The following is a 24,626-nucleotide window of genomic DNA, read 5'->3' on the forward strand; positions in this document are numbered from 1 at the left end:
TGCAGCTGGTGGTGAGCTGTAATTGGGCTGTATCATTGCAGATAAGCTATAATTTGCAAGCTGAGTCACAATGGCACATTTTGGATCAGAGATGGAGGCTGGGATATTTTGGACTCTTACCTGGATTGCAGGGATGGTAGCTACCCTTATGGTGATTTCTTGAGGAAAAATCATGTTTTAATTTTCTGTACATCTCATAGGAATCATAAGACATGCTTCAATCCTTGGCTTTCCTGTCAACCTGATTAGGCCTAAGGTTGAAGCCAAACATTGAGTCATAAATAGAAGGAAATGAAATTGTACATGGGATTGACTGTTTACTTTTTTCTTCTCTTTCATTTTACTTCCAGAGTTCTGTGTGGGTCTAAATAGTATTACGATTGTTAGTTTTAACAGATGAACTTTTCTTAGTTCAGTGTCAGTTCTAAAAGTGTTAATCATTCTGTTTCTTTAGAAGCAAAGACTACATTCACCTTCCATTCTGATGTGTGCAGTGTAGAAGCCATTTTTCATTGCTTGCGAAAAAGCATGATAGAATGCCCTGTAAGTTTATTTTATAGGCCTTGATCCAGTAAGTCAGTGAGGCAGCACTGGGAAGCTTAACATAAGAGCAAGAGTGCTAGCAAAGAATGGGAAAGACACCTACTTTGAAATATCTGGAAGTTAAACATTGGGAAGGATGGGGGTGGTTTTTCTTTTCTTTCCTGCATTCTGTGTTTGTTTTGTCAGTTATTATTCCACTGAAAACACCATAGACCTTTGGCTTAAAAGTACATTTGACCAAAAAGTCATCATTCTCTCCACAATCACCTCTTTTGGAATTGAGGCTCTTATTGGTACTAGTCTCCCAGGCTTGAGAGGCGATAACCAGGGATTATAGAGGGCTTCAATGGGGTTCTTACCACTTGGTATTAAAGGGAAGTTGATAATGTTGGGCAGAAATTCTTGTCATGCTTCCTGGCAATCATTTTTATAAGCTTTGCCCTTTATAAATGTTTTGCTCAGGCTTGCTTTTTTTTGGAGGTATGGTGAAGAGGGCCTCTGCTCATGATCTGGTGTGATAAGGGACGCTGTATCTAATGAGTGTACATAAGTGGCCTTTGAGTAGCGAAATGGCGCTCTTGATGCCTTCTGATGTGCTGTGTGTAGCTCTGGGAAGGCACCCTCCATCCCCCTTTTTTGCTCTTTATACATATGTAGACAGTATGCTGTGCAGCTGACTTGCACGTAGCTTGACTTGTTATATAAATTTGCTCCCGTGTGTAGGCAGCCTGTGCTAGAGGAAGGCCTCTGGTGCTTCAGAGTGGTCCACAGCAGCTGAGGATTCACAGAGTTTAGTATTGTTTCTGGTGAGGTAAAGAACATAAAACCGCACAAAGAACAAAGCTAAAATCCCCCCTTTATTAGGCAAATGTTCATCAGGTATTTTAAAAAATATACTCAAGTGCAGATTGTGTGAAGGTGACAAATTTTGTGTTGGAATTTGGCCAGATGTACCTCGGAAATAAAATGAACGCTTCTGCTGGTTTAAAGTGGAAGTAAATTGTTTTCTCAAATATTGGTTAAGTTTAGCTGATTTAAAAGAAAAAAGTATGATCCTATAATCTATGCAGGGCTGAATTTAAACAACAAGGACATAATTTTTCTCCTATTTACTTGTGCTTAACTACCTTTTCTTCCTTTTCTTTACTGTATTTCAGCACAAAGACATTAGCAGGCTGCTGGTTTCATGGACCTGTACCACAGTGACACAGAACACCAGAGCATCAGGACTGAATGAAATTGGAGATTCAGATTTTTAAAGCTGCACTAAGAAGTAAATGTTAAGGCAGTGGTTAAAACCAACAGTCTATAAAGGGGCACTTGCAAATTGTGCTATATTAAACCGAAGACAAGGCATTAGGGGAATGTTTTATAAAAAAATAAACCATTGCAATAAGTTATGCATGAGAGGAGGAGAAAAGTGATACGAAACATGCAAGGAAATCACTTGAATTTTATGTATGAAGAATCACTGACCGTAACTTTTTTTGAATGTGAAGTTCTTACCAGTACAGTTTGGACAGGCCTAAGAAGGCAAGGGATGATGACAGAGAAGCTGGATTATGTTTTGAACTAAAACTTTGTGCTTTCTTCAAGGTTTTGTTAATCAGTTCAGCTATGAGCAAAGGCATTTCTAGAATGGATCTCCTGTGAAACAGCAATAGTCACATATGCCGAGGTGAGGCCAAGGTTTCCTTCAGGTGCTGGTGGAAACAACAGAAAAGATGATCTAACATCCTGCTAAAAGGATGGCAAAGTGCCCCACTCCACCCAGCAAAGAGATTTCGGACCTTTTTCGTTCTTTAATAAAGCAGGGCTGTATTATCTTGAATATACGTTTGCTTGTTAGAACATATTAAGATGTATTTATTTGCCACCAGTATTTGACATTTGTGCACATTTTCATAACAGCATTCTTACCTTTTAAATTCTGACTCAAAGTGGATAGGCTAGTGTTGATCTTAGAGTGAAAATGTATACTCTAAGAGCTAGTTCTTAATCCTACTGAGGTGGAAAGGCTTTTGCCCTGAATTGTGATGTGGACCTCTCTCATGGAGAGCCCTTCCTTCTAAGTGCAAGATACTCATTCTCCCAGGTGTCAGGTGGGACTTGACCCTGGGAACACGTAGTAGGAACAGACCCATAAAGAGCTTTCACGCATGGAAAATGAATTCTTATTAATGGAGAACATACTGTTGCTTTGGTCTTTGGAAAATACATATTATGAAAAACTTTAATTTTTCTTTTTAATGAATGGAGAAAACATGAGAAAACCAGATGGACCTATTACTACTACATTTTTAAGGCATTTTATATTTGATGGTGCCGTACTTTTAATAATAATACTGAAGTTTTTTAGTGGCAATGCTGATTTATTTTTTACAAGATAATCCATATTGATTACTTAATACAAAAAAAAGGGAAAAATGCCAAAAAATAAAATACAAAATTCATTTGAAGCAACATAACATAACTGAACATTTGGCTCCAGTGTTCAGACTTTCCATAATCTTACTGTATAGGTTTGGAATTACTTAACCCCACACTCAGGATTAAGAAAAGGGTCTGGGTAAGAGTTGGGAAACATTTAATATACTTGACTAGGACTTGTTTTACGACTCAAGAAGAAAAGGTGAACAGTCTTCTAGTGAGCTTAAACAAATTTTGATTACACTGCAAATAATTAAGTTTGGAGTGCATTCTAAAGTCTTTTTGGAAAGTTCTTCATGAAGTCATTACACACGTTTGATCAAATCTGAAAAAGCTCAGGAACTAGCAGCAGGGAGTTCTAAAGATTACATGTACTTCTGTGGCGCCCTCTTAGACTTGGGTCCATCTTGTTCTTTCAGATGTTGAACACCAGCAGTACCTTTCAGGCTCACTTTAAGAACCAGAGAACTCTAAGCCATGGTGGGTTGTACAATAAGGATTTGTAATTAAGCTTTAGAATTCTTTGCGCAGTGATGGAAATGACCAAGAAATAATACAAAGGCAAAACCTGATCTCTCCCAATTCTTTTTAAGTATCTATTTTTTCTCATGACAAAACTCTCAAAGGCATTTTGTTATAAACCACATTTTCATTTTTTAATAAATGAAATTTGGTGGTGTTTAAAACCTAGACATACCATGTTGCTATTTCACTTTTCATTGCTTTAGTTGCTTAATATTTAAGCTTTGCTTCATGCTACCTTTGTATTTCAAATCTTCACAAGCCTATTTCATTTTGTAGACTTGAATGACAAAAATTGTTTCTCATCTAAAGTATGCTAAGACTTCAATGTTAAAGAATGTTGTGTAACATTTATCCAATAAAGTCTTGATTTTTTAAAATTTAGTTATCTAAAAACTTTTGTTTACTTTTTAGGAGTTAGATTTTTTTTTTTTAACTATTAGGACTCAACCACTGTTGTTCTTTAGGGAGCCGTTTTAAGTAACACTGCCTCCTTAGGCGAACAGCCTGTAAGTTTTTATTTGATCACCGGGAGATTTTATGGGACCCTCTATGATCAAAGGATAGAAGAAGGGTGAATAGTTTAATTAGGACCCTGTACACAGACATTACTGTTTTCTTCAAATTCTAGTTAACATATACTGTAATATTGTTTTCAGGAGTATACGGTTTTCTTTTCTGATGGAAACAAATTTACTACCATTCAGAGTTGGATGTGATTAAGTATCTACTGGTAGGTTTAATTTTAAGAAGTCCTGCTTATGGATAAATGGTTGCTTCTTTAAAAGCCCAGCATGTCTGGGGCACCTGGATGGCACAGTCGGTTAAGCGTCTGACTCTTGATCTCGGTTCAGGTCATGATCTCACACTTTGTGGGTTCGGGCCCCGCATCGGGCTCTGCACTGATGGTGCAGAGCCTGCTTGAGATTCCGTCTCTCCTTCTCTCTGACCCTACGCCACTTGTGATCTCTCTTTCTCTCTCAAAATAAATAAACTTAAAAAAAATAAAAGGCCTAGCATGTCCAATGTGTTTGAGCAGAAACACTCGTTTTCAGGAAAAAATTAGCCTTTTAAAGCCTACCAGAGAGCTGGGATTTTTTCAGACCCAAAAACTTAAGTTACTGTGTCTCACCCCCAAACCAGCTCATTTGAGATAAGCAATTCTTTAGAAGGCTGCCTGTTATTCCAGAGTATATGCAGAATCTTTAAGCTCAAATATTCTCCCATTTCAGTTTATCTATGTAAGTGTAAAGACGAGGCCACTGGATTATGGCTCTGTTTATATTTTGTATCCCCCCCCTGAAGTTTCCTACTAATGGAAATGGAACTAGAGAGAACCAAGGTAAAGAAGCCATGCACACATCATCTGGAAGGCTGCCACATGACACCCACCCCGCCCCGATACAGTCCAGATCATGTTATATACATGTGTCAGTGTGTTTACAGACACCCCTCTTAACAAAGGAGAGGGGATGAGTGATGAAACCCATGGATACAACTCAGGACCTTTCTGGTCTTCATATAAGGAAATGTAAGTTTGGACATGCCCTGGAATCCTGTATGGAATGTACCAGTACCTCCATGGACATGCCGGGTATGTCACTGCAAATATGCCCTACAGATAAAATTAAGCTGTTTTCCTGCTTTTATACCTAAGAACTCATTTTTCTTCTTTCAAGTAATGATTCTTCCCTCAGTGCTTTGAATAGAGCTGTGTTTTCTTTAAGCATACCTTGCTCTAGTGGTGAACATCCTGCCAAATCTTTGCTTATTCACAGTGAAATTTCATGGCCTAAACAAGTAGGTATCATATCAAGAAGGTAATGAACCTGGAAGGAAAGGGTATACGTCAGGAATACTGTGTCAGAGGAAGAAAGAGCTGGCCAAACCCAAGCTGCTAGGTCACCGTACTTAAGCATACTTCTGGGATTAGCCCTTTCCCAATTCCCTTGTGAAACACATATGTAGAAGCAACCTTCTGACTCAAGGGAGGCAAAGTGAGTTGGTGACATTAAGAGGATGTTTCTATACAGATAACCTGCTTTACAAGTATGGATTCTAATCTAAGGTCTACCAGTCACCTTCCTGACAGAAGAATCACACGGTGACCTCACTGGCCAAAACCATGGAAGATGGAATTTTTTTCCCTTGAGTGAACTAGTCTATAATTTTGTGCTTCTGAATTCTAAGCTCAGTGCATGATTCCTGAGTGGACAGCTCAGATCTGTGATCTAAAGCAGCTGAACCATATCATCAGTCTGAAGTACCTTGAGGTAAAGGAGTTGTCTGCTGTGTCACTGTTCCAGAAAAGCACAGCCAGGGGCTTCAGTAAGACACAAAGCAACCTTGTGGAAGACAGGGATGGGGCCGGGGATCCTTCACATGTTTAAATGAAGCTGCTCTAACACCTGTAGAAAACAAGGCAGTTACTCTTGACCTCTGATGTCAGCGCTGCCAACGGCAGGACCTCATCAGTGTCACGCTGCCTCAGGAAATCACCCGACCTTCTCTCCCAGTTAACTTCGTGAGGAAAAGTTGCAAATAGCGTATTCTATTTTGGGCTAGTCAAACTATTCCACAAAACACTGTTGTGTACGTCAGACCAAGTACCAGAGACCGTCCACCAAAGCCTACATTCTTTGAGATGTAAACACTGTTCTCCCTACTTCACTCCATTCCCTTGCTTCCCATTCCTGGCCTCCCTGAGGACTTCTGTCTTTAGTCCGCCTGAAGACTTTACCATCTGTGGATTTCTAACTTGTTACATTTGGGGAATTGGAGGGCACCTGGGTGCTCAGGTGGCCTTAGGTGGCTGCCAGGTGGGTGTTCAGGTGGGGTGCCTGATGTAGACATCCACCTGACACAGCATCCCACAGGGGGACAACAAGCTTCCAGTATCTTTTTATCTAGCTCCTCACCTTTGGCACTAAGGATTTCCTGGAGAGGCTTCTGAGTTGGTTCCCTTCACATCCGCCATGATGCCTGATGGCTTAGAAGCCCCAGTGCCAGGCAGGAGTTCCCATCTGGTTGGGCTGTATTTTTTCAGCAAGCCAGAGCTCTAGGAGCTGGGACCAAATCGTGGCTGAGAGTGGTTAGCTATGCGCTTCCTGGGCAATGAGACAGCAGGCCGTGCCGTGCTTTAGCTAAGAGGGAAGTGTGGGCTTCCAAAGTTGCCTCCTGAGTGAAAGCAAAAACAAGGTAAAGAGTCATATTTCTAGTTCTGGCTGATAGAGCTTAACTCCTATGTGATGGAGTTTATTCCTAGTTTGCAGACCTCACAGAGTTGGAAAATTCTTATTATAGAATATTCTAAACATCTGTAAAGTAGACTAGCATAACTAACAAACCCCATGTATCCAACCCTAGCTTCGACAATTAGCAGCTTGTAGCCAGGAGGACCGAAACGTTTAATGCTCTGAAGTATGAGGGCCATGCTGACTAGTTTTCATATACTCATGTTACTAGTTTCTTGACTGCCCCTTGAAGGGTTTGAAGCAATTGTTCTGATACTCTAGGGTTATTTTAGCCCCACCTCTCGGGTTGACTGGTAGCAAGCAGTCCATTGCTCACTTTCAGAAGCACTAATGGGCTTGGTCTAGTGGGGACTCAGGGCAGCTCTTGGCAGACAGCAGGAGGCAAATGGAAACGATCACCTTTTTCTGTCTGGCTTTTAACTGTACAGTTTCCTGAAGGTACAGACTTCCTAGCCCCTTCTGGTACAATGTGCACATGCTTCCTCTTTTAAAGGAAATGCAGGTGACGGAAGGACTAACTAAGCTCATAACTATCGAAGTGGGGGGGGCGGGGGGGAGTGGGTTGCAGGGTGAAAAGGAGCATACACACCTCGCTAAAAGTGTTCCAAGATTTTTAACAGGGTTTGGGGGTATCAAGCACGCAGTACACCCCAAAAGACGTATTAGAGGAAGAGTTCAATGCCTTCAGAAATGAGGGGGCGATGAAGGGAAAGGCTGGCTTACGACAGGAAGTGATCACAGCAACACAGACACAGAAAAGGCAACAGCCGAGCTGGCAGTGACCCCCGGGGCTGCCCCTGGAAGACTGAGCTCCAGCAACTCTATGCTGCCTTGTAGGCCAACAGCAAGCTTAAGGGAAGTTCAGATAAGAGAGGAAAAGGGACAGAGGCTTAAAGCACTGATTCTTCCTGTCCTAGGAGGTTTCTCAGATTGGCACCCTGGTCTTAGAGGGTTACTGGACCTTGCCCTTTAAAGACCTTAAGGATATTAAAGCAGCCATTCACCTGCACAGCTGTTCCCATCCTCCTTGATCTTCCCCTTTGACATTTCAATTTTTGCTAAACAGGTTGTAAAAGACAGGATTCACAGGTCTGGTTAGCTCTTAGGATCAGACAGACAACTCGGCAAATACGTCTCCCAATCAGGTTTACATTTAATACCTGCTGCCAGTTCTCTAGCCCATGACATTTTACTCAGTAAAATCCCTCCCTCTGTCTTTCTAAATCAGTCTGGATTCCAGCTTCAGAGCTGTGTAAAAGGAATTCAATTACATTTCCAATAGGCTTGGAGGCCAGCTCAGCGACCCACAGCACCAGAAATAATCACCAGGCCCAACAACATTTCCAAGAGCAGTTCCCTACTTTTAATGCCACAAAATGTTGCGAGAAATAGGGACTTTCGTCATTTAAGACTGAACAAGCATTCATGCCTTTGACTATACCTGAGTTAACTCTGAAGGTCCAATGTGTGAGGTCTTGCCATTTTACTGAAGTTCAAATGTAGGCCCAGTGCCACGATGTTCAGGTCATTAGCTAGTAGGCTCAGCCACTCCCCAGCCTCCACATCTCGGCATGGTGTAATATTCTCTATTCCTACAAGCACAATAACTTGTAATAAGATATGGAGTTCTGGGGGGTGAGACAAGGGGCAAAAGGGTGGGAGGAAGGGAACCCAGGGGCAGTGTTTCTGATGGAAGGGAATCATATACGGAAAGTCAGAGTTCTTAGGAAAAGAGGTTGGATCTTAAGAATAGAATATAACCATAACTCAGATGCATGACATGAGGAAAAGGAACTAATCTACAGTGCACTCCACAGAAAAAGCACTAGATGAGTAGGACTTTGTTGTAGGAATAGTCCCAGTTTCCTGGGTGAAACTCCTGTGAACAGAAAAGTCGCTCATGTCAAAGTTAGAGGGGTGGTTAAGACATAGTATGGAAATACAGAGAACACAAGATTCAGTGGAAATGTGATCTGGGAGAGGGTGGGGAGGCTGAAACTACAGAACAAGGTGGGGATTTCTGAAAGTCTCAAGACAAACCCTTACAAGTCTCTAAGATGCAAAAATGAAAATTTACAGATGAGAAGACATATGGTTACAAGCCAGATTGAATGCTCAACATCTCAGGACATTTTACATGGCTGCACAAGATGGGCTCCCCACTGGCTTAAAGTGACTTTCTTTACAAAGTGTCTTTTTAAGCTTCACAGTGTATAAGTACTGGATTCACTGTTGAGAAATCCTAGCTGAGCCCTCTAAATTAGCCAGAACTGCACACCTATCCAAATAAAAAACACTACTGTAGAAAGTTCTGGGACCATTAACTGTAGGGTGTTAAGGCCATTCTGGGCAATACACAGGGAAGTTCCAGATCAATCCACTGGTCTCGACTAGGTGAAACCAAGCTATTATCTTTCATTGCCTCCCACCATATTCTTTGGAAGGTGAAAAATAGCACATAAACCTGGCTGACACTAAAAACACTTGCCAGATCTTAAGATTTTGAGGAAATGACTAGTTTCTACTTACCTTGAGATAACATATAACGGTTAGTAAAGGAGACATTTTAAAAATCAGGTACTAATCAAAGGGTACAGATACTGGAGACTTCTGGATTGTGATGGTTATTCACACTGAAAACACTTCTTGTAGAATGCTCTTTAATACCAATTAACTGGGTTTCTGGTAGAGCAGTAGCTGTTGGTGCTATTAAAAAAAAATAAACATGGCCCTTACCTTCCAGGAGCTCATGGAGGCAGGGAATAGATCATATTATTTAAATAATATGTATCTTAATAGTCTTCAAGGAAACTGTTGAAGGAGATCCAAAATTATTTTGATCCATCATGATATTGTCGGAGTAAGAACATATACAATATCAAATGCTTCAATTCTATTCCATTCATTCTAATGTCAACCATTTTCAAAAGGTTGAATCTATTTTTTCTTCCAGATTTGTAAACAGAGAAATAATTGTGGTTGATTAAAAAAAAAACAAAGAAAAAACTCCTTGGCTTAAGAAATTTCACACTTAGGGGTGCGTGGGTGGCTCAGTCGGTTGAGTGTCTGACTTCGGCTCAGGTCATGATCTCACAGTTCGTGGGTTTGAGTCCCACATCGGGCTCTGCACTGACAGCTCAGCCTGGAGCCTGCTTCGGATTCTGTGTCTCCCTCTCTCTCTGTCCCTCCCCTGCTCGCACTCTCTCAAAAATAAACGTTAAAAAAATTAAAAAAAAAATTCACACCTAGTTAGATTCTCTTTCTTTTCTTTCAAGATTCATTGTGAGATTTCAGCAGGGTGGAGGTGGTGGAGAAGGGAGAGGAAGCAGAGAGGAAGGCCTAAGAAGCAAAACCTGGGCACCTGAGTAGCTCAGTCAGTTGAGTGTCCGGCTCTTGATTTCAGCTCAGGTCATGATCTCACGGTTTGTGAGTTCAAACCCTGCGTCTGGTTCTGTGCTGACAATGCAGAGCCTGCTTGGGATTCTCTCTCTCCCTCTTTCCCTGCCCCTCCATTGCTCATGCTCGTGCTCTCTCTTTGAAAATAAATAGACTAAAAAAAAAAAAAAAAAAAAAAAAAAGCATAACCTCTGGAGCCTATGGCAATGACAATGTCTTAAGGAAGGCTGTATCTAGGCAAACATGTCTATTTCCTCACTCCCTGGAGGTTCAGACAGGTGCTCAGGAATCTCAGCTCCGACCTTGGCTGAGTCTCAGCTGTTGAGCCCAAAGTCAGAATCTGGCAAAGTAGTTCTCAAAATGTGATCTGAGGGGAGCCTGGCTGGCTCAGTTGGTAGAGCATGCGACTCTTGATCTTGGGGTTGTGATTCAAACCCCATGTTGGGTGTAGAGCTCTATTAAAGAAGAAAAAAAGTGCCCTGAGGCCTGCCAGGAATTCCTGAGACCCTTTCAGGTCTCCGAGAAGTCAAAGCTATTTTCGCTAATACTAAGAGGTAGGTCAACTGCTTTTCTCACTGTCACACTGTCATGGGTGTGCCCGGTGTAGGATTCGCCAGGCTACGTGACGGGATACTGTGACAACCTGAGTGCAGAAGCAGATCTGAATCCTGCTAGCCTCTACTAAGCCACACGTGAAAGAGATTTACAGAAATGTAAAATGATGTCATTCTTCTTACTGAAATGTTTTTGTTTTGGAAGACATTTTTCTAAAACTATTGTTTTTAAAAAAAAAAAAATATATATATATATATATATAAACAAGAAATATATTTGCTATTTTTAAAGGAATTAACTAAGTATTTAAGGGACTTCTCAGTTTTAATTTCTCATCTGGTAAACATCAATGGATAAAATCCACATAACCCCAAACACTCTTCAAATGCTCCGGAGTGTGAGGGTCCTGAGGTGAGCGACCTGGGAATCGCTGCTCTGGCAAAACGGCTGCACAGGACGCCATCACCACCGACAGCCGGACACAGGCCTTTTGGCCAAAGCTCCTGCACAATCGCTGTGATTCCTCACACACACTTTTTTGAGAACTTCAGATGCCAGATTTATCATAAAGACAGCAAAGCAAAAGTAACCACGTGCTTTCCCCCTCTCCTCTTCCCCTTAATTCCATTTCAAAATCTGGAAGAGAGGCTTAGCATAGCACAGAGTTAACACTGCACATCATTCTGCGACCGACCAACACACTGCACTCTAAAGGGCTCTGAGGAACAGATCAGAGCCGTGGCACGTCTGGACACGGGGCAGGACTGCTGCAATGTCACTTACAGAATTATATGGGCACTTCAGTTCTGAGATGAAACCTGCAAGTCACTGCCTTTGACACTCAAACCAGAACTGAAAGCTTTCACCAACAATCAGTGATGACTAAGAAAGCCCAAACCTACCTTTGAAACCTCTGGGTTCGTGTAGTCTAAAAGAATATGGTTTTGTCTGGGATTCACATACTGCTCTTCTTGAATGGTGCTACTTTAAGTTGAAACTGTTAAGATTGATGCTTGGGCAAAAACACTGATCTCATCATGATCTGCACAAACCTGAAGAGGCCCAAGACACTGTGTGAGGTGGTTTCTGCATTCTAGTACCTGGTGGAATGGTCAGTTCTTCAAGATCATCTTCGAGGTGGCAACTAAGACTGTGGGCAGATCTGTGGATGCTGGTAACATTCAGCAACACTGAGCCTGAAGCCAGAGGAGCCTTCCGCTTTAGCTGTCATTATGGGGACAAAATTCACAAGCCAGCTCAGACCGTCAAAGAAAGCGTTTATTACCACAGAGGAAACCAGGAGACGCTGGAGCCCATGCCCGGCGGCCTGAGCAATGTGAGTAATCAGGGAGAGGGGGCAGCAGGCGGGAGCCTCATGAATCATGTCTGGGTAGTCTCTGAACCTGGCTTGGGCCAGGAGACACTTTGGCTGGGCTTGTGTGTATAGCTCAGGGAGGTCAGCTTTGACAAGCAGGCTTCTGCCCGGACAAAGCAAAGGTCAGCCAGAATCAAGGGTAACAGATGCATAGACACCACCTTAAAACGGAAATCAAATTAGGCTTATTACATCAGAAGTGCATTTGACCTGGATCATAAAACAAGAGGGAGAAGGGAGCACTGGGCCCTAGCAGATAGCCTGTCTTTGAGATAAGATGCTTTTGAAAGTTAAATATTGGCAGGGCCTTCCCCCTTGCTAACAGCGAGCAGCATACAATCTCCAAGCCAGCTTCAAAAGCTACTGTAAACCTTGTTATCTGTTATTATTTGGATTTTGAACAAAATTGATGGAGTAGGAACCAGTAGAGGAATCCTGTTTGATCTGGAAATTTTCGGTGGAGAGTCCAAAAGGTCGAAGAACCAAGTTCCCAAGATCTTTTAGTTTACCTGCAATGTAAAAGTGGAAATTCAAATAAATATGGGGAATAAACAGATGTAGGAAGACCTCGACTGATCCTGCCTTCCTATCTGATTACAAAATATAAAGGACATCTCTCTTCAGTTAAAGAAACTCCTGCTTTTAAAATTATGAAAACTTTAGCCCCCTCAGCAGTGTGGTCACACTTTAGGGCCACCCATCCTCAAGCCTTTTTTTTTTTTTTTAAGTTTATTTGGAGAGAGCAAGTGGGGGGGGGGGGGGAGAGAGAGAGAGAGAGGGAGACACAGATTCCAGAGCAGGATCCAGGCTCTGAGCTGTCAGTGCAGAGCCTGATGTGGGGTTTGAACTCCTGAATCGTGACATCGTGACCTGAGCCGAAGTTGGACACCTAACCAACTGAGCCACCCAGGCACCACCCCCAAGCCTGTACTTTGTAGATGATCTTCCTGTCCCAACAGGCCAGGACCAACAAAGGACACAGGCCCTGGGATGAGTGATGGCCAAAGTGACTGCTGCTCCCAGGGGGGCTGAAAGCATACTGCCGAGCCCCAGGGCCTGGTGCTAAGGGCAGTGGACCCTCCAAGTCTGTTCTCTGTGGAAAAAGCAGCAGCCACCTGCTGCATCCAATTCCACTCAGCAGACTTCTACTGAGCCTGGGTTCACACTGAAGAGCTTCCTGCTTTACTAGGGAAAGCCTTAGCTTCTACACCAAACTCGTTGCTTCTCAGGAAACAGGGGTTCTTATTCCTTTGATGGCACCACCCACCTCAATAGTCCAGTCTCTTCTCCCCAAGATTTGGGCTTTACTCATTAATCACAGGTGCATTCACGTTTCAAAAACCAAAATTGAGACACATGGTATAAACAAGGAGTTTTATGTGGATTCTACATATAAGAGTGCCACAGAGTTTGTATGTCAACAGCTGGAGATTTATAGGGACTTATGGGGCAATGGGATGGAATATTTGAAGGTAGGAGCATTTTGGAAAATCTTTGGCTGGAACAGGTGAATACACAGTTTCAACTCTTTCTGAACAATTGTTCTTGCAGGTACACTTCCAATGGAGAGGAGCATGGGGGTAAAGGGGAAGAAGCCCCTAACTGTCAGAGCTACGGGTTCCTTCCCACTGTCCCACTTGTTAGCAGCTTTCTCTCTCTGAGGCCTCCCACCTTGAAGCAAAGCCCAAGCAGAGAACTTACAGATGCATGGCCTTCACCTGTCAAGGCCTTTTCTAGTAACTCACTGCAAGAACTTTTGGTCTCAGTCTAAGACTTATCCCCAGGAGGCTCCCAGACCCAGGCTAACCAGTCTCCAGACAGGCTTCCCAAACTTAAACCTGGATCACACGTGCTGAGTGCACCTGTTTGAGGAGAGGCGCTGGCAGCCCATCCCCACACCCAGGTGCCGCCCAGAGCACAGCCTCAAGTGGATGGATGCCCAGGTAGGGGCCACAACAAACAAAGAAAGGAGGGGGCATCCTCAGGTAAGCATGAGTCACCCAGGACCTTGGCGGTCTGTCCTGGGGTTGAGGAAGGAGGGCAGGGGGGAAACACACATTTAAAGAAGCCAACTAAAAGGTCACTGCTGGCACAACCCTTGGCTCTTCTGACATGGAGCGAATGAAAGGAGAATGAATCTCAAGGGATGTTCACACCACGCTTCCCAAGAGCAGCAGCGCCATCTGGCAGCCTCCTCTGTTTGAGGGCCACTCTGGACTGACGACTGAGCCCCGGGTGCCCCCTGGATGGAGGTCTTGCTGCGAGCCCATCTCACTGCACAGCAACCCGTGAAAGCGCCAACTGTACGGGCTCTGCCATTTGATGCAATGGGAGCTACAGACTTCGGAGATGCTCTCGGTCTAGTGGGGAGGCAGACACAGGAGCGAGGTGCGCCCTGAGCCCCGGGGAGGAGCTCTCCGCCTGTGCGGGGGTGAGAGGCACCTCAGGAGAGACTACACTGCAGCGCGCTGAGGAACTGAGAGGGGCAGGACGCTGGCATGCCACTGTGTTCCGTGGATGGCAAGGGGACAGGACTTTAAACTGCAGATAGAGAGGGACAGTTAGGGCCTTCTGTAGGTTCTCACTTTGCTTGCCCTGCTGAAGAAGGTGCCCACCACAGTGAGCCTTGCACTTTTAGCTTAACTGATTCTCTGACGGCACTCATGAAAACGTGCTTCCCCAGATGCCTTCTGCCGACACCTGCATGTCCCAGTCAATGACCGACTGAGCTCGGTAGGGGCAGACCAGGTGCTTTGACAGGTGAGTGGGGCTCCCCGATGGCTTTGCTGGAACTTTCTGAGCACTACATGCTGGGTGAGACTTCCTACTCCGCTTCCCTCTATCCTCCACAGCCATCTGACAGCTCCCACCCCTCTGCCCCACTTCCCCTTCCAGGTGTTTCCCCCGACGGGTTTCTTGTACATCTAATCTGATCCTGCTTCTGTTTCTCTGAGGACTCAGCCTGCACACAGGCTATCATTCTCCTTCCTTCCGTTCTCGGCCTTTCTAACATTCCGCAATAGTTTTACTATGTGATCTCCAGATCAGAATGTGGGAAGTTCTGCCTGCTACGTGAGACAATGCACACAAAGTGCCTGAAACACCTGATAAAGACACGATGAAAAAGTCTCCATGTTAGAGACGACCTGAGGTTCCCAGACTTGAATCTGACCAACAGTCCTAAGTTCACATGTGTGGCATCTCGCTGTGTGGTAGGGAGGCAGAGACAGGAGACAGTCACTTCACCAGAATAAGCTGAGATAGGATGGGGAAGACAAGACACACACACACACACACACACACACAAGCCAGTTCACGGGGAAGCTGAGATATGAGTGCCAGGAGAGTAAGAAGATTCCTTCCTGGGGGTGGGGAGGGGGGAGCCCTGCCAGAGCTTCTCGTGTAAGAGTGTCCATGTGAATCATCATCAGAGGACAGACAGGACTGTAATCATTTGAGACAGAGGGAGCGGGCAGGGCTGGCAAAAATGGTTTGGATAAATGTATAGAGAGGGGTGGGCAAGGGCAAGCAATGTGTCCAGTGGGCTCGGGCATGTTCTTATGAGCCAGGCCAGAGTCTATGGCTCTTGTGCCACGGGGAAGGCCACTGAAGATTGAGAACTGAGCTTTAAGGGTTAATAATGCTGTGGCAAAGGAAGAATGAAAAGGAGAGCCTGGAGGTGGTCCTGACAGAAAGTTAGTGCAACATTCTGGGAAAGCAGCCATTTATTTATTCACTGAACAAATATCTGAATGCCTATAATGCTGGGTAAAGAAGTTCTGAGGGGTGCAAGGCTGGCTTAGTTGGTGGAGCGTACAACTCTTGATCTCGGGGTTGCGAGTTTGAGACCCACACTGGGTGTACAGATTACTTAAAAATAAAATCTTAAAAAGGAAGAAGAAAAAAAGCTCTGAAATCAGACTGAGGCCAGTGAGAATATAAGGGAACAGAGTAAAACATTATGGTAGAACCAATGATTTTTTGGTTGAAAGATGATTGAAAAATTCGTCTTTTGCTGTTTATGGTTACAGTAGAGAAGCACCTTCGGTAGAGATCATGCTCATAAATATACTCACACTCACCCTCAGGAGTTTCCCTGCTGCTGTTTAGAGTCCGGTTGGATGCTCAGAGACTAATGCAGCTTCCTGGTCCCTCGGACAGGATCTGCCACATTAGCCTATCTGCCACCCTTTCCACTGGCTGCCAAATTGTACGCCTTCCCTATGTAGGCAGTAATCAGTCAGATTTTCTTATTTCCACTTGGAGCAGATCTGGCACCATCACTCAGCTGGGAAGTGTCAACATGTCCGTGTTAGGATCTCATCTATTAGACTAACTGCAGGCAAAGAGAAGAGTCCCAAATTGCTTGTGCTCAGACAGGAATGTTTATGACTAGAGATCAATGCTTGTCACTGGATCCAGATCTGGTAAGTGTTAGTTTCTATGCCTCCAAGCAACACTGTGTCACAATAACCCAATGGACTCTTACACATAACTTCTCCTTGGAGATACTGTGTGCCAGTCCATTCACCCTGAGGAGGGCCAGGAATGCCATTTGTTTTCACTTCCTTAAGACAGCTGGGGTTGGGGCCCAGCAGGACACAACTGAATCCCGACTCACTGCATTTCCTCTTATGAGGCAGGAAAACTAAGCCATGCAACTGCCTCTTGCTTTCCTTTGAGCAAAAGGCAAATCAAGCACAGAATATGGAAGATAAAATAACTCACAGGCAAATCAAATGCCTACATTAGCTTTTGGGTGAAAGTGGAGGCTGAAATAAGCCTTCCCAAGAACTGTCAAAGAAGCAGGACTGACTTTTTTTTTCTTTAAAGTTTACTTATTTAAAGAGACAGAGAGAATGCAAGTGGGGGAGGGGCAGAACAAGAAGGGGACAGAGGACCTGAACTGGGCTCTGTGCTAACAGCAGAGAGCTGGATGGGGGGCTTGTACTCACAAACCGTGAGGTCATGACCTGAGCTGAAGTCAGACACTTAACCGACTGGGCCAGCCAGGCGCCCCAGGAGTGACTCTCTTGAGAGGAGCTGGAGAAGGAGTGACTCTCTTGAGAGGAGCTGGAGAAGCAGCAACCAGGGAATGAGGCAGAAAGCAGGGCAGTGAAAATCTACAAATTGATACTCTCTGAGGGAATAATGACAGCAAGGGATTGGTTTAGAGACACTCATGTGGCCAGAGCACACTGCATGTGGAGTCTCTAACGAGCATCAGGCAGAGTGGCATGAAAAGAAATATGAAAAAAAGACCCTGGATTCCCATATTCACATGTATGACTTCAGCAGTTTTTTTTTTTTTTAATGTTTATTCATTTTTGAAAGACAGAGAGAGACAGAGCACAAGCAGGGGTGGGGTGGAAAGGGGGACACAGAATCCGAAGCAGGCTCCAGGCTCTGAGCTGTCAGCACCAGAGCCTGACGTGGTGCTCAAACTCACAAACTGTGAAATCATGACCTGAGCCAAAGTCGGACGCTCAACCAATTGAGCCACCCAGGCGCCCCTATGACTTCAGCAGTTTTAAGAGACAGTGACAACGTCAAGGCTTTCTTATGACGTTGGGTGAGGGAGCTGGTTCTAGGACCCTCTACTATGCAGAGCAGAGAAGCACCTAATGCACGGAAAGAGCCAAAAGAACGTGTCAAATCTTTGCAAAGACAACGGACACGTTACTTCCAAGTGACCTTACGTAGCTCTTGATCACGGCATCATACAAGATAGTGTTCTTAATTCAGTTCACAAATGTGCAGGTTAGGTTGCTAGTGGCCAGGAGTGAACACCTGAGAAACTTCAGGAATCAGGAGAGCAGAAATATGTTCCAAGAGGGTGTAAGGAGGTGATGGTATGAGTGGAAGAGCTGGGCTGGATGGGAACAAGGCCCAGGCGTGTGCCACAGTGGCTGGGCAGGAAGCAGCCGCAGGTGCCTATGAGAGGGAAGCATTACTGGGCTTGTTCTAATGATTTATGTAATTTTTTTTCTAATAATTTTCTCAATAACAGGCTAGAAAGGGAGAAGCAAGGATGTTCACCCTTTCATTAGTCCAACTAGGATTTTTTCCTTCATGGAGGCAGCTTTATGGCTCTTTTTTCTAACAAAAAGGAAGTCAACTTACTGAGAAAAGAAAAAAGAAAAAGTCAGAGATAACTGAGCAAACAAATAAAAAAAGCTCATTTTGTTAAATAATGACCTCACTTTGTAAATGCCAATTACAAGTGGTATTGAGCAGGCTTTTAAAATCTTTTAACTGCCAGTTTTTAGCAGAAGCCAGCATTCCAGAGAAACCAGCACTAAAAATTGTGTGGTCCACTGCAGAAGGCTTGCTCAGAATGTCTAGGGGTGAGATTATTCTGCCGTGAGTGGCCCCCGAGGACCCCCCAGCAGAGGAAGCACAGCCATGGCACCTGTAAGGGGGAGGGAAGAAGTCCGGAATGCTCTTGTGGGGCTGTGATTCCACCTCAAGAATGCTCTCTCCCTTTTAGGCTCTCCTACAGTGGGGAACACCTAGAGGCAGTATCTTATTCATGATCCTTCTACTGAGTAAGAATGTAAAGGAGTCTAGTTATTCATATTTTTTATGTTTAACAACAAACTGACATATGATTTACCAAGCAACTTAAACTGCTGAAATCCGATGAGGGGAGAAGTCATTACAGAAGAAACGGAGAATGAACTCAAACTGAGTATTTCAAACGAAGGGGACAATATAAGTAAAACCCAAAGCTACAGACACAGAAATTTTGGCTCATGAGAATTTAGAGGGACTCAGCCAGCCAGGCAAGGAGAAATGGAAGTTTTGATTCCATCGGGAGTTGACAATGGCTGTAAGATTCTGTCTACATCCATCCCTTCACGATTTCAAACTGGCTCAAAGAAACAGACCTGGAGAACAACAAGGGTCTTTTCCAAGTGCACTGTGGCCACCCCAAATCTCCTCCAGCCTGAATCTGGCTCAGCTAAGTACAGATACTAGCTTTTTTCTAAAACAAAGAGTCATTGTTAGAATAGGTGAAAAATTCTCTTTTCCCTTTTCTTTGAAGAAAGAGTACCTCTAAAATAATTTTTTTTTTTTGCTCAAACAAGGTGTCAATTAGGGAAAACTGTCAAGTAGGTGTAAATTAGGGAAAGAAAGAGCCTTTTTTGGAAAAACTGGGGAATGCTCCAGAAGTGTCCCCAACTCTAAAACAGTTCTTAGCAGGAGCGAGAGGTTTTGGATTGTCCAGGTTTAATGGCTTGTTCTCAATCAGTTCTGCTATCAGACTGATCCTCTGGAAAATATGTTCTCATTCTCTGGATACTGACACCTATGCGGTGGCCATAAATGGCCAAGTCCAATTTATTTTAAGATTTTTTGTTTAGGCCCACCTGATGGCAATATATTAAATTCAATTCACATAGTAGATTTAGAAAATATTCATAAGGTAAAACACAAAGCAGATCTTGAGCAGGGAAATACGAGACAGGTTATAAGCAGAATGTGCTGGAGAGCTCTCTGTCTAGGAAACTTGACTCCCTTGAGTCAAACAGGCTGTTCATGGGAAGGCTTCTCTGACCCCAACTATAAAATGCTTCGGCAAATAAGAGAAATAAACCATGAATCCATTTGACGTATGCTTCACTCACACTCCTTTGTTCTCCTCACCATTTATTCCTCATTCCTGACTTCTCATGTCTTCTCAAACACTGAAGGGACTCTCATGCCATTTTCAAAACAAAAATTCCCTTAGTTCTGACACAGTATCAGCTGGTAGTGACTATACTCTAATGAAATGAAAAACATAAGTCATTTACTCCATGAAGAAACTCAACTCTTTTCATGAAATTCATGACCTGAAATAGTTGTTAGTGGGATCCCAGGTTGAATCACATTTTACATTCTTGAAGGCAGGAAAAACTAAATAGAAGTTTAGTTTTTGAAAAGCTGACACCCTCTCTAAACCACTCTAAACCTCCTGGAATCCAAAACAGCTCAAACTCACTAGGGCCATGGTTTGGCTCACACAACAAATGAAGGACCCCAGAGCTATTTCTCACTGTTGTATTCTCCTCCAGCAAGTACCAAATCCTGCTGTCCGCATCCTGCCTCCCAGCTACCAGGGCCATGGGAAAGTAAGGGGCGTAAACTTACCTAACATCTCTGCCTTTAGCTTTTCATTACGTTCTTCAATCTGCTTAGGTAATCTCTGAGGGGAAAAGAGGAGAAACAAGAAGAGCTGGTGAAAAATCTTCTGGCTTTGTTTTGAAATTGAGCAACACACACTTAATGTGAAAGTCAGAGGAGGTGATGTACATATATATGATCCTGTTAAATACAGAAAAAAACCCCACAAATATTTGTGGGTGAGCTACACAAAGGAGTTTTGTCTGGTTCACTGCTATACTCCCAGTTCTTGGCCCAGTGGCCTGGGAAGAATCTCAATAAAAATTTGGTGAATATACACATAAAAAAATTTCTGAAAGAATACATACCAGATGTTTACAGTGGTAATATTTAGGTGGTAGGATTATAGTTTATATATTAAAAAAAATTTTTTTTGGCTCATTTATATTTTTTAACTTGAAGTCCTTTATTAATATAATCTAATTTGCTAAGAAGGGGTCAGATCAATATTGGATGTTCCTAAATGATCACCTAGCTCAGGGTTTTTCAATCTTGGCAACATGATATCCTGGACTACGTAATTCTTTGTTGTGGGGGTTGTCTTGTGCATCTTGTGCAGGATGTTTAGAGCATCCCTGGCCACTAGATGCCAAGAGTACCATGCTGGTCATGACAACCAAAGCGTCTTCAGACATTGCCACATGTCCCTGGCAACCCACCCCAAATCATGCCAGCTGAAAATCACTGATCTAGATCAGAGTCTCAGATGGCTGCTTTTAGCTCTATGATTGGCCCTAAGTACTCTGCGATAACCCAGTTATAATAATTCAAAATAAAATAAATTCTTTATGCATATGACAACTAATATAAAAGGCTTCCTTTTACAAACGGTTTAAACCTAATTTGCCAAGGATAAAGGCTACCAAGAATTTAGCCAAGATTTTAAGAACTCTATTCCTTTTCTCCATGTCAAATTAAGTCAATACTACCACCAGAGATGTCAAAAGTCACATAAAGCACTAAAACTGGTGTCAAATTTACTTATGTATTTTAATGATCCGAATCAGTCTTTTTCTCATTGCTCCATTTTTAGATAAATAAAAAATTTGTTATTACTGAAGGAATTCATCTTGAGGGTGCAAAAACACAAAGCAAAACAAAACCCAAACCACCTAGGACATTAATGCAGGGAGACTGGTCAACATCTCTCAGGTCTGCTTGGTGGAATAATGATCTCGTGAAATGAGTGGGAAGTCCTACATGGCGGGGCCCTGCTCAAATGCTCTCAGCATCCAGACAGGAAATGTAACCTAGGAAATCAATCAGTGTAAGGCAATAGAGAGCAGCATAGTCAGCAAGGAATTGAAGAGTTCCAGCCGAATGCCAAGACACAGGAATTCAAGAAAGATCCAGTATGTCCACACCTCCCAATTTTTAAGAGGGATCTGACTTAGATTTTCATCTAAACCTTTCCATTTTAAAATGCTGCCTTCGATGAAAAAAACGTCCCCGCCGTCTCATCTCCTGGAGGCCTGTAACCTGTGCTGTGTGCTGGTGCACACGACAGACCTCTCTGTCCTCATGGCCAGCTGGGAAGTTTGGCAGTGAAGAAGACTGTTTAGTGAAGTCAGTGTTTCTCAAACGTATCTGAACATCTGTTATCTGGGAGGGCGATAATACAGACACATCCAACTCTGCAGCACGTATGTTAGAGGGTGTACTGCTCTGCACATTAGAGACCAAGAGCAGTGCTAAAGGTAAAGGCACAGATCCAAGGTTATTTTTAAGGGGAGAACTCCAGTAATATGTAGCTAATTGACAACTGACCTAAAAATACTGTGATGTTTATTAGAAGCAAAAGGATCTACGGTGCCATGGACAAGAATAAGAGTCATTTTAAGAAAGATAAGGAGGCTAATTTGGAATATATTTAATTGGAAACATGCTGGCCATATAATAACTAGAAACTTGGTGACTGAAAAAGATGGACAGAAAACCAGAGTTTATGATCTATAACACTAAGATTCATTTTGGACTAAACTGTACAACTACAGTGGACAAGATCTGCCTAGTCCAACAATGAAACTGAGTTCTTATTAACCCTACAGATGAACAGAATGGGGATTAAATGGCACATGGTCACAAAGTTAGATCTCCCATATATTTTGTTCCAGGTGCTAGTCCATTATTCGTGATCACTTTGACTCCTTAGACCGTATTTGTGATTGGTGAATAAAATGACAAAAGTGTGAAAAAAAAAATATTATAATATAAATATATAAAAAACAGAACGTAGTTGGGTCCCAAAGGATTATTTAAGATTCAGTGAGTAGCAATACACGGAACAGAAAAAAAAAAAACACTTAAAAAAATTAGGTTTACCAGGATACCTGGGTGGCTCAGTCACTTAAGCGTCTGACTCCTGACTTTAGCTCAGGTCATGATCTCATGGTTCGTGAGTTTGAACCCCGCACTGGGCTCTGTGCTGACAGCACAGAGCCTGCCTGGGATTCCCTCTCTCTCCCTCCCTCTCTGTCCCTCCCCCACTTGCTATCTCTCTCTCAAAATAAAAAAATAAATAAAAAAAATTGGTTTACCATGCAAGCTTCTCTTGCTTGATGTATTGATGGATCTTTTTCTAATATGGATTTATAGTCCTCCAGGGCTTCATCTAGCTTATCAGTCTTCTCATACAACTCCGCTCTCCTCAATATTGCCCTGATATAGCTGGGGTTTAACTGAATAGCTGTAAAAAGAGAAGAAATCATTGTTACCATGAGGAAAAAGGGCCTGCACATCCTCAGCTATATCATGTTTCTTTATTAACCATCCTCCGAAGGTCTAAAAGGAAGAATCATTTGTCAAAGGCTACACCTGGCACAGGCAAACTTTTTCTTATAAAGGGCAAGACAGTAAATATCTCAGGCTCTATGGGACAGACCATCTCTTTTGCAACTACTCAACTCTGTGACTGTAGCACAAAAGAAACGACAATGTATAAATATATTATAAATAAATAGATGGCTGTGTTCCCATAAACCTTTGTTTATGGACATTGAAATTTGCATTTCATAATTTTCGTATATCACAAAATATTTCCCTTCTGATTTCTAACCACTTAAGAATGTAAAAGCCATTCTTAGCTCATGGGCTGTACACACGCAGGTGGCAGGCTGGATTTGGCTTGATGATTATAGTTTACTAAACCCTGGTCTATACCCAAAGTCCTGTTTTCACACACTTGTCCTTCATCTAGTTCACAACAGGCCAGAACACAGAGCCCATGTGCACAGTGCCAAAGTGAGCAAGAATCTGAAGGTACAAATGAAAGAGTTGAAGGAACAGTTTGGTGGCAGATTCTGCTATGATCCTTTTTTCTAGGCCTCAATGACTGAGGTTACGCCTTAACTACTGAGGCTACATGTTTAGCTAAACCCCCATTGTTCCTTCAAACTTGTGTTCCAACACCTTTAGGTCACTGGTGCATAACACCCTTTCCTTTTTTTTTTTTTTTTTTAATTTTTTTAAATGTTTGTTTATTTTTGAGAGAGACAGAGACAGAATGTGAGTGGGTTAGGGGCAGAGAGAGAGGGAGACACAGAATCCGAAGCAGGCTCCAGGCTCCAAGCTGTCAGCACAGAGTTCAACATGGGGCTCCAACTCACAAGCTGTGAGATCATGACCTGAGCTGAAGTCGGACGCTCAACCAACTGTGCCACCCAGGTGCCCCATAACACCCTTTCCTTTATCCAACAACAATTGCCCTTTGAAAAATCCTCTGCCCATGTTTTGGATCAACTATATACTGTCTTTCTCCTATTCGTTTGTTTCTTTTTCTGTTAGAAAGCAATGTCATGGCTCTAGAACTTTTTTCTCTTCAAGTAATATACTCAACTTTTACTCATTCATGCTTTTAGTAACTATTTCTTTAGTACCAAATATATGTACTTCATGTAGTATTATCTCTAGAGTATAGTGGTAAACAAGCAGACAAGATCCTTCACATGAAGCTTTAAGCTATTCTAGTAGATAAGTGAAGGGAGGAAAATAAGGTAACTTCAGAGAGTGCTCAAAGGCTATGAAAAGGGAATATCTGAGGGAAGCCAGCCATTTGAAAGGTGGAGTGGTTACAGAAAAAGGAGATCTGAACATCAGCAAACTGTTCCTAATTTAAATTCTTCTAACCCACACATCTCACACAAATTAAGGTTAAATACCTTCCTCCAAACAAAACAGTATATTCAGAATTAGTTCTAGCCCAACACAGTAATAGATCGAAAGTACTTTGCTAGATTCAAAGTAGTAACACTTTCCTTCAGTATATTAAGAAGGAAATACTAAGTATACAGAAATACTAAGCATAAAGAAAAGAAAGCCAGTAAAGAAGGTGATTAATTAATGTGAAGAAAAAAAAGAGAGGAGTTCATGCTGAGCATGAGTGG

At 42.9% G+C, this 24,626-nt stretch overlaps 2 protein-coding genes and 1 long non-coding RNA gene across 13 annotated transcripts in view; 1 reads left to right on the top strand and 2 right to left on the bottom strand.

Moving 5' to 3' along the window:
* Positions 1-3,879, top strand: part of PWWP2A (PWWP domain containing 2A) — a 35,587-nt gene extending 31,708 nt beyond the window's left edge. For 7 of the 9 annotated variants that reach the window (XM_027033443.2, XM_027033451.2, XM_027033457.2 and 4 more), the window contains one exon: positions 1,701-3,879. Coding sequence is in view for 6 of the 9 variants with exons in the window: in XM_027033451.2 (XP_026889252.1) it covers positions 1,701-1,749 (49 nt within the window). In the remaining 3 variants the exon portion in view is untranslated. Of the gene's footprint in view, positions 1-454; positions 544-1,700 lie in introns of all 9 variants that reach the window. The other 2 variants (XR_008288903.1, XM_027033453.2) reach the window with 1 other exon arrangement.
* LOC113592486 (uncharacterized) lies at positions 2,109-8,878 on the bottom strand. Its single transcript, XR_003412374.2, has 5 exons — positions 8,191-8,878; positions 6,414-6,672; positions 5,763-5,903; positions 5,228-5,324; positions 2,109-2,246 (listed from the first exon to the last, which is right to left on the bottom strand). It is a non-coding gene; the product is annotated as an uncharacterized LOC113592486 (long non-coding RNA).
* A 3,082-nt stretch (positions 8,879-11,960) lies between these two features.
* Positions 11,961-24,626, bottom strand: part of TTC1 (tetratricopeptide repeat domain 1) — a 46,457-nt gene continuing 33,791 nt past the window's right edge. For 2 of the 3 annotated variants that reach the window (XM_027033535.2, XM_027033530.2), the window contains exons 6-8: positions 22,782-22,930; positions 20,212-20,266; positions 11,961-12,584 (exon numbers count right to left, since the gene is read on the bottom strand). In XM_027033535.2, coding sequence (XP_026889336.1) covers positions 12,451-12,584; positions 20,212-20,266; positions 22,782-22,930 — 338 coding nt within the window. In that variant the 3' untranslated portion in view covers positions 11,961-12,450. Of the gene's footprint in view, positions 12,585-17,408; positions 19,845-20,211; positions 20,267-22,781; positions 22,931-24,626 lie in introns of those variants that run through there. The other variant, XM_053199559.1, reaches the window with a different exon arrangement.

The sequence above is a fragment of the Acinonyx jubatus genome, chromosome A1, assembly GCF_027475565.1.
Source record: "Acinonyx jubatus isolate Ajub_Pintada_27869175 chromosome A1, VMU_Ajub_asm_v1.0, whole genome shotgun sequence".
In the NCBI taxonomy this organism is placed as follows: domain Eukaryota; kingdom Metazoa; phylum Chordata; class Mammalia; order Carnivora; family Felidae; genus Acinonyx; species Acinonyx jubatus.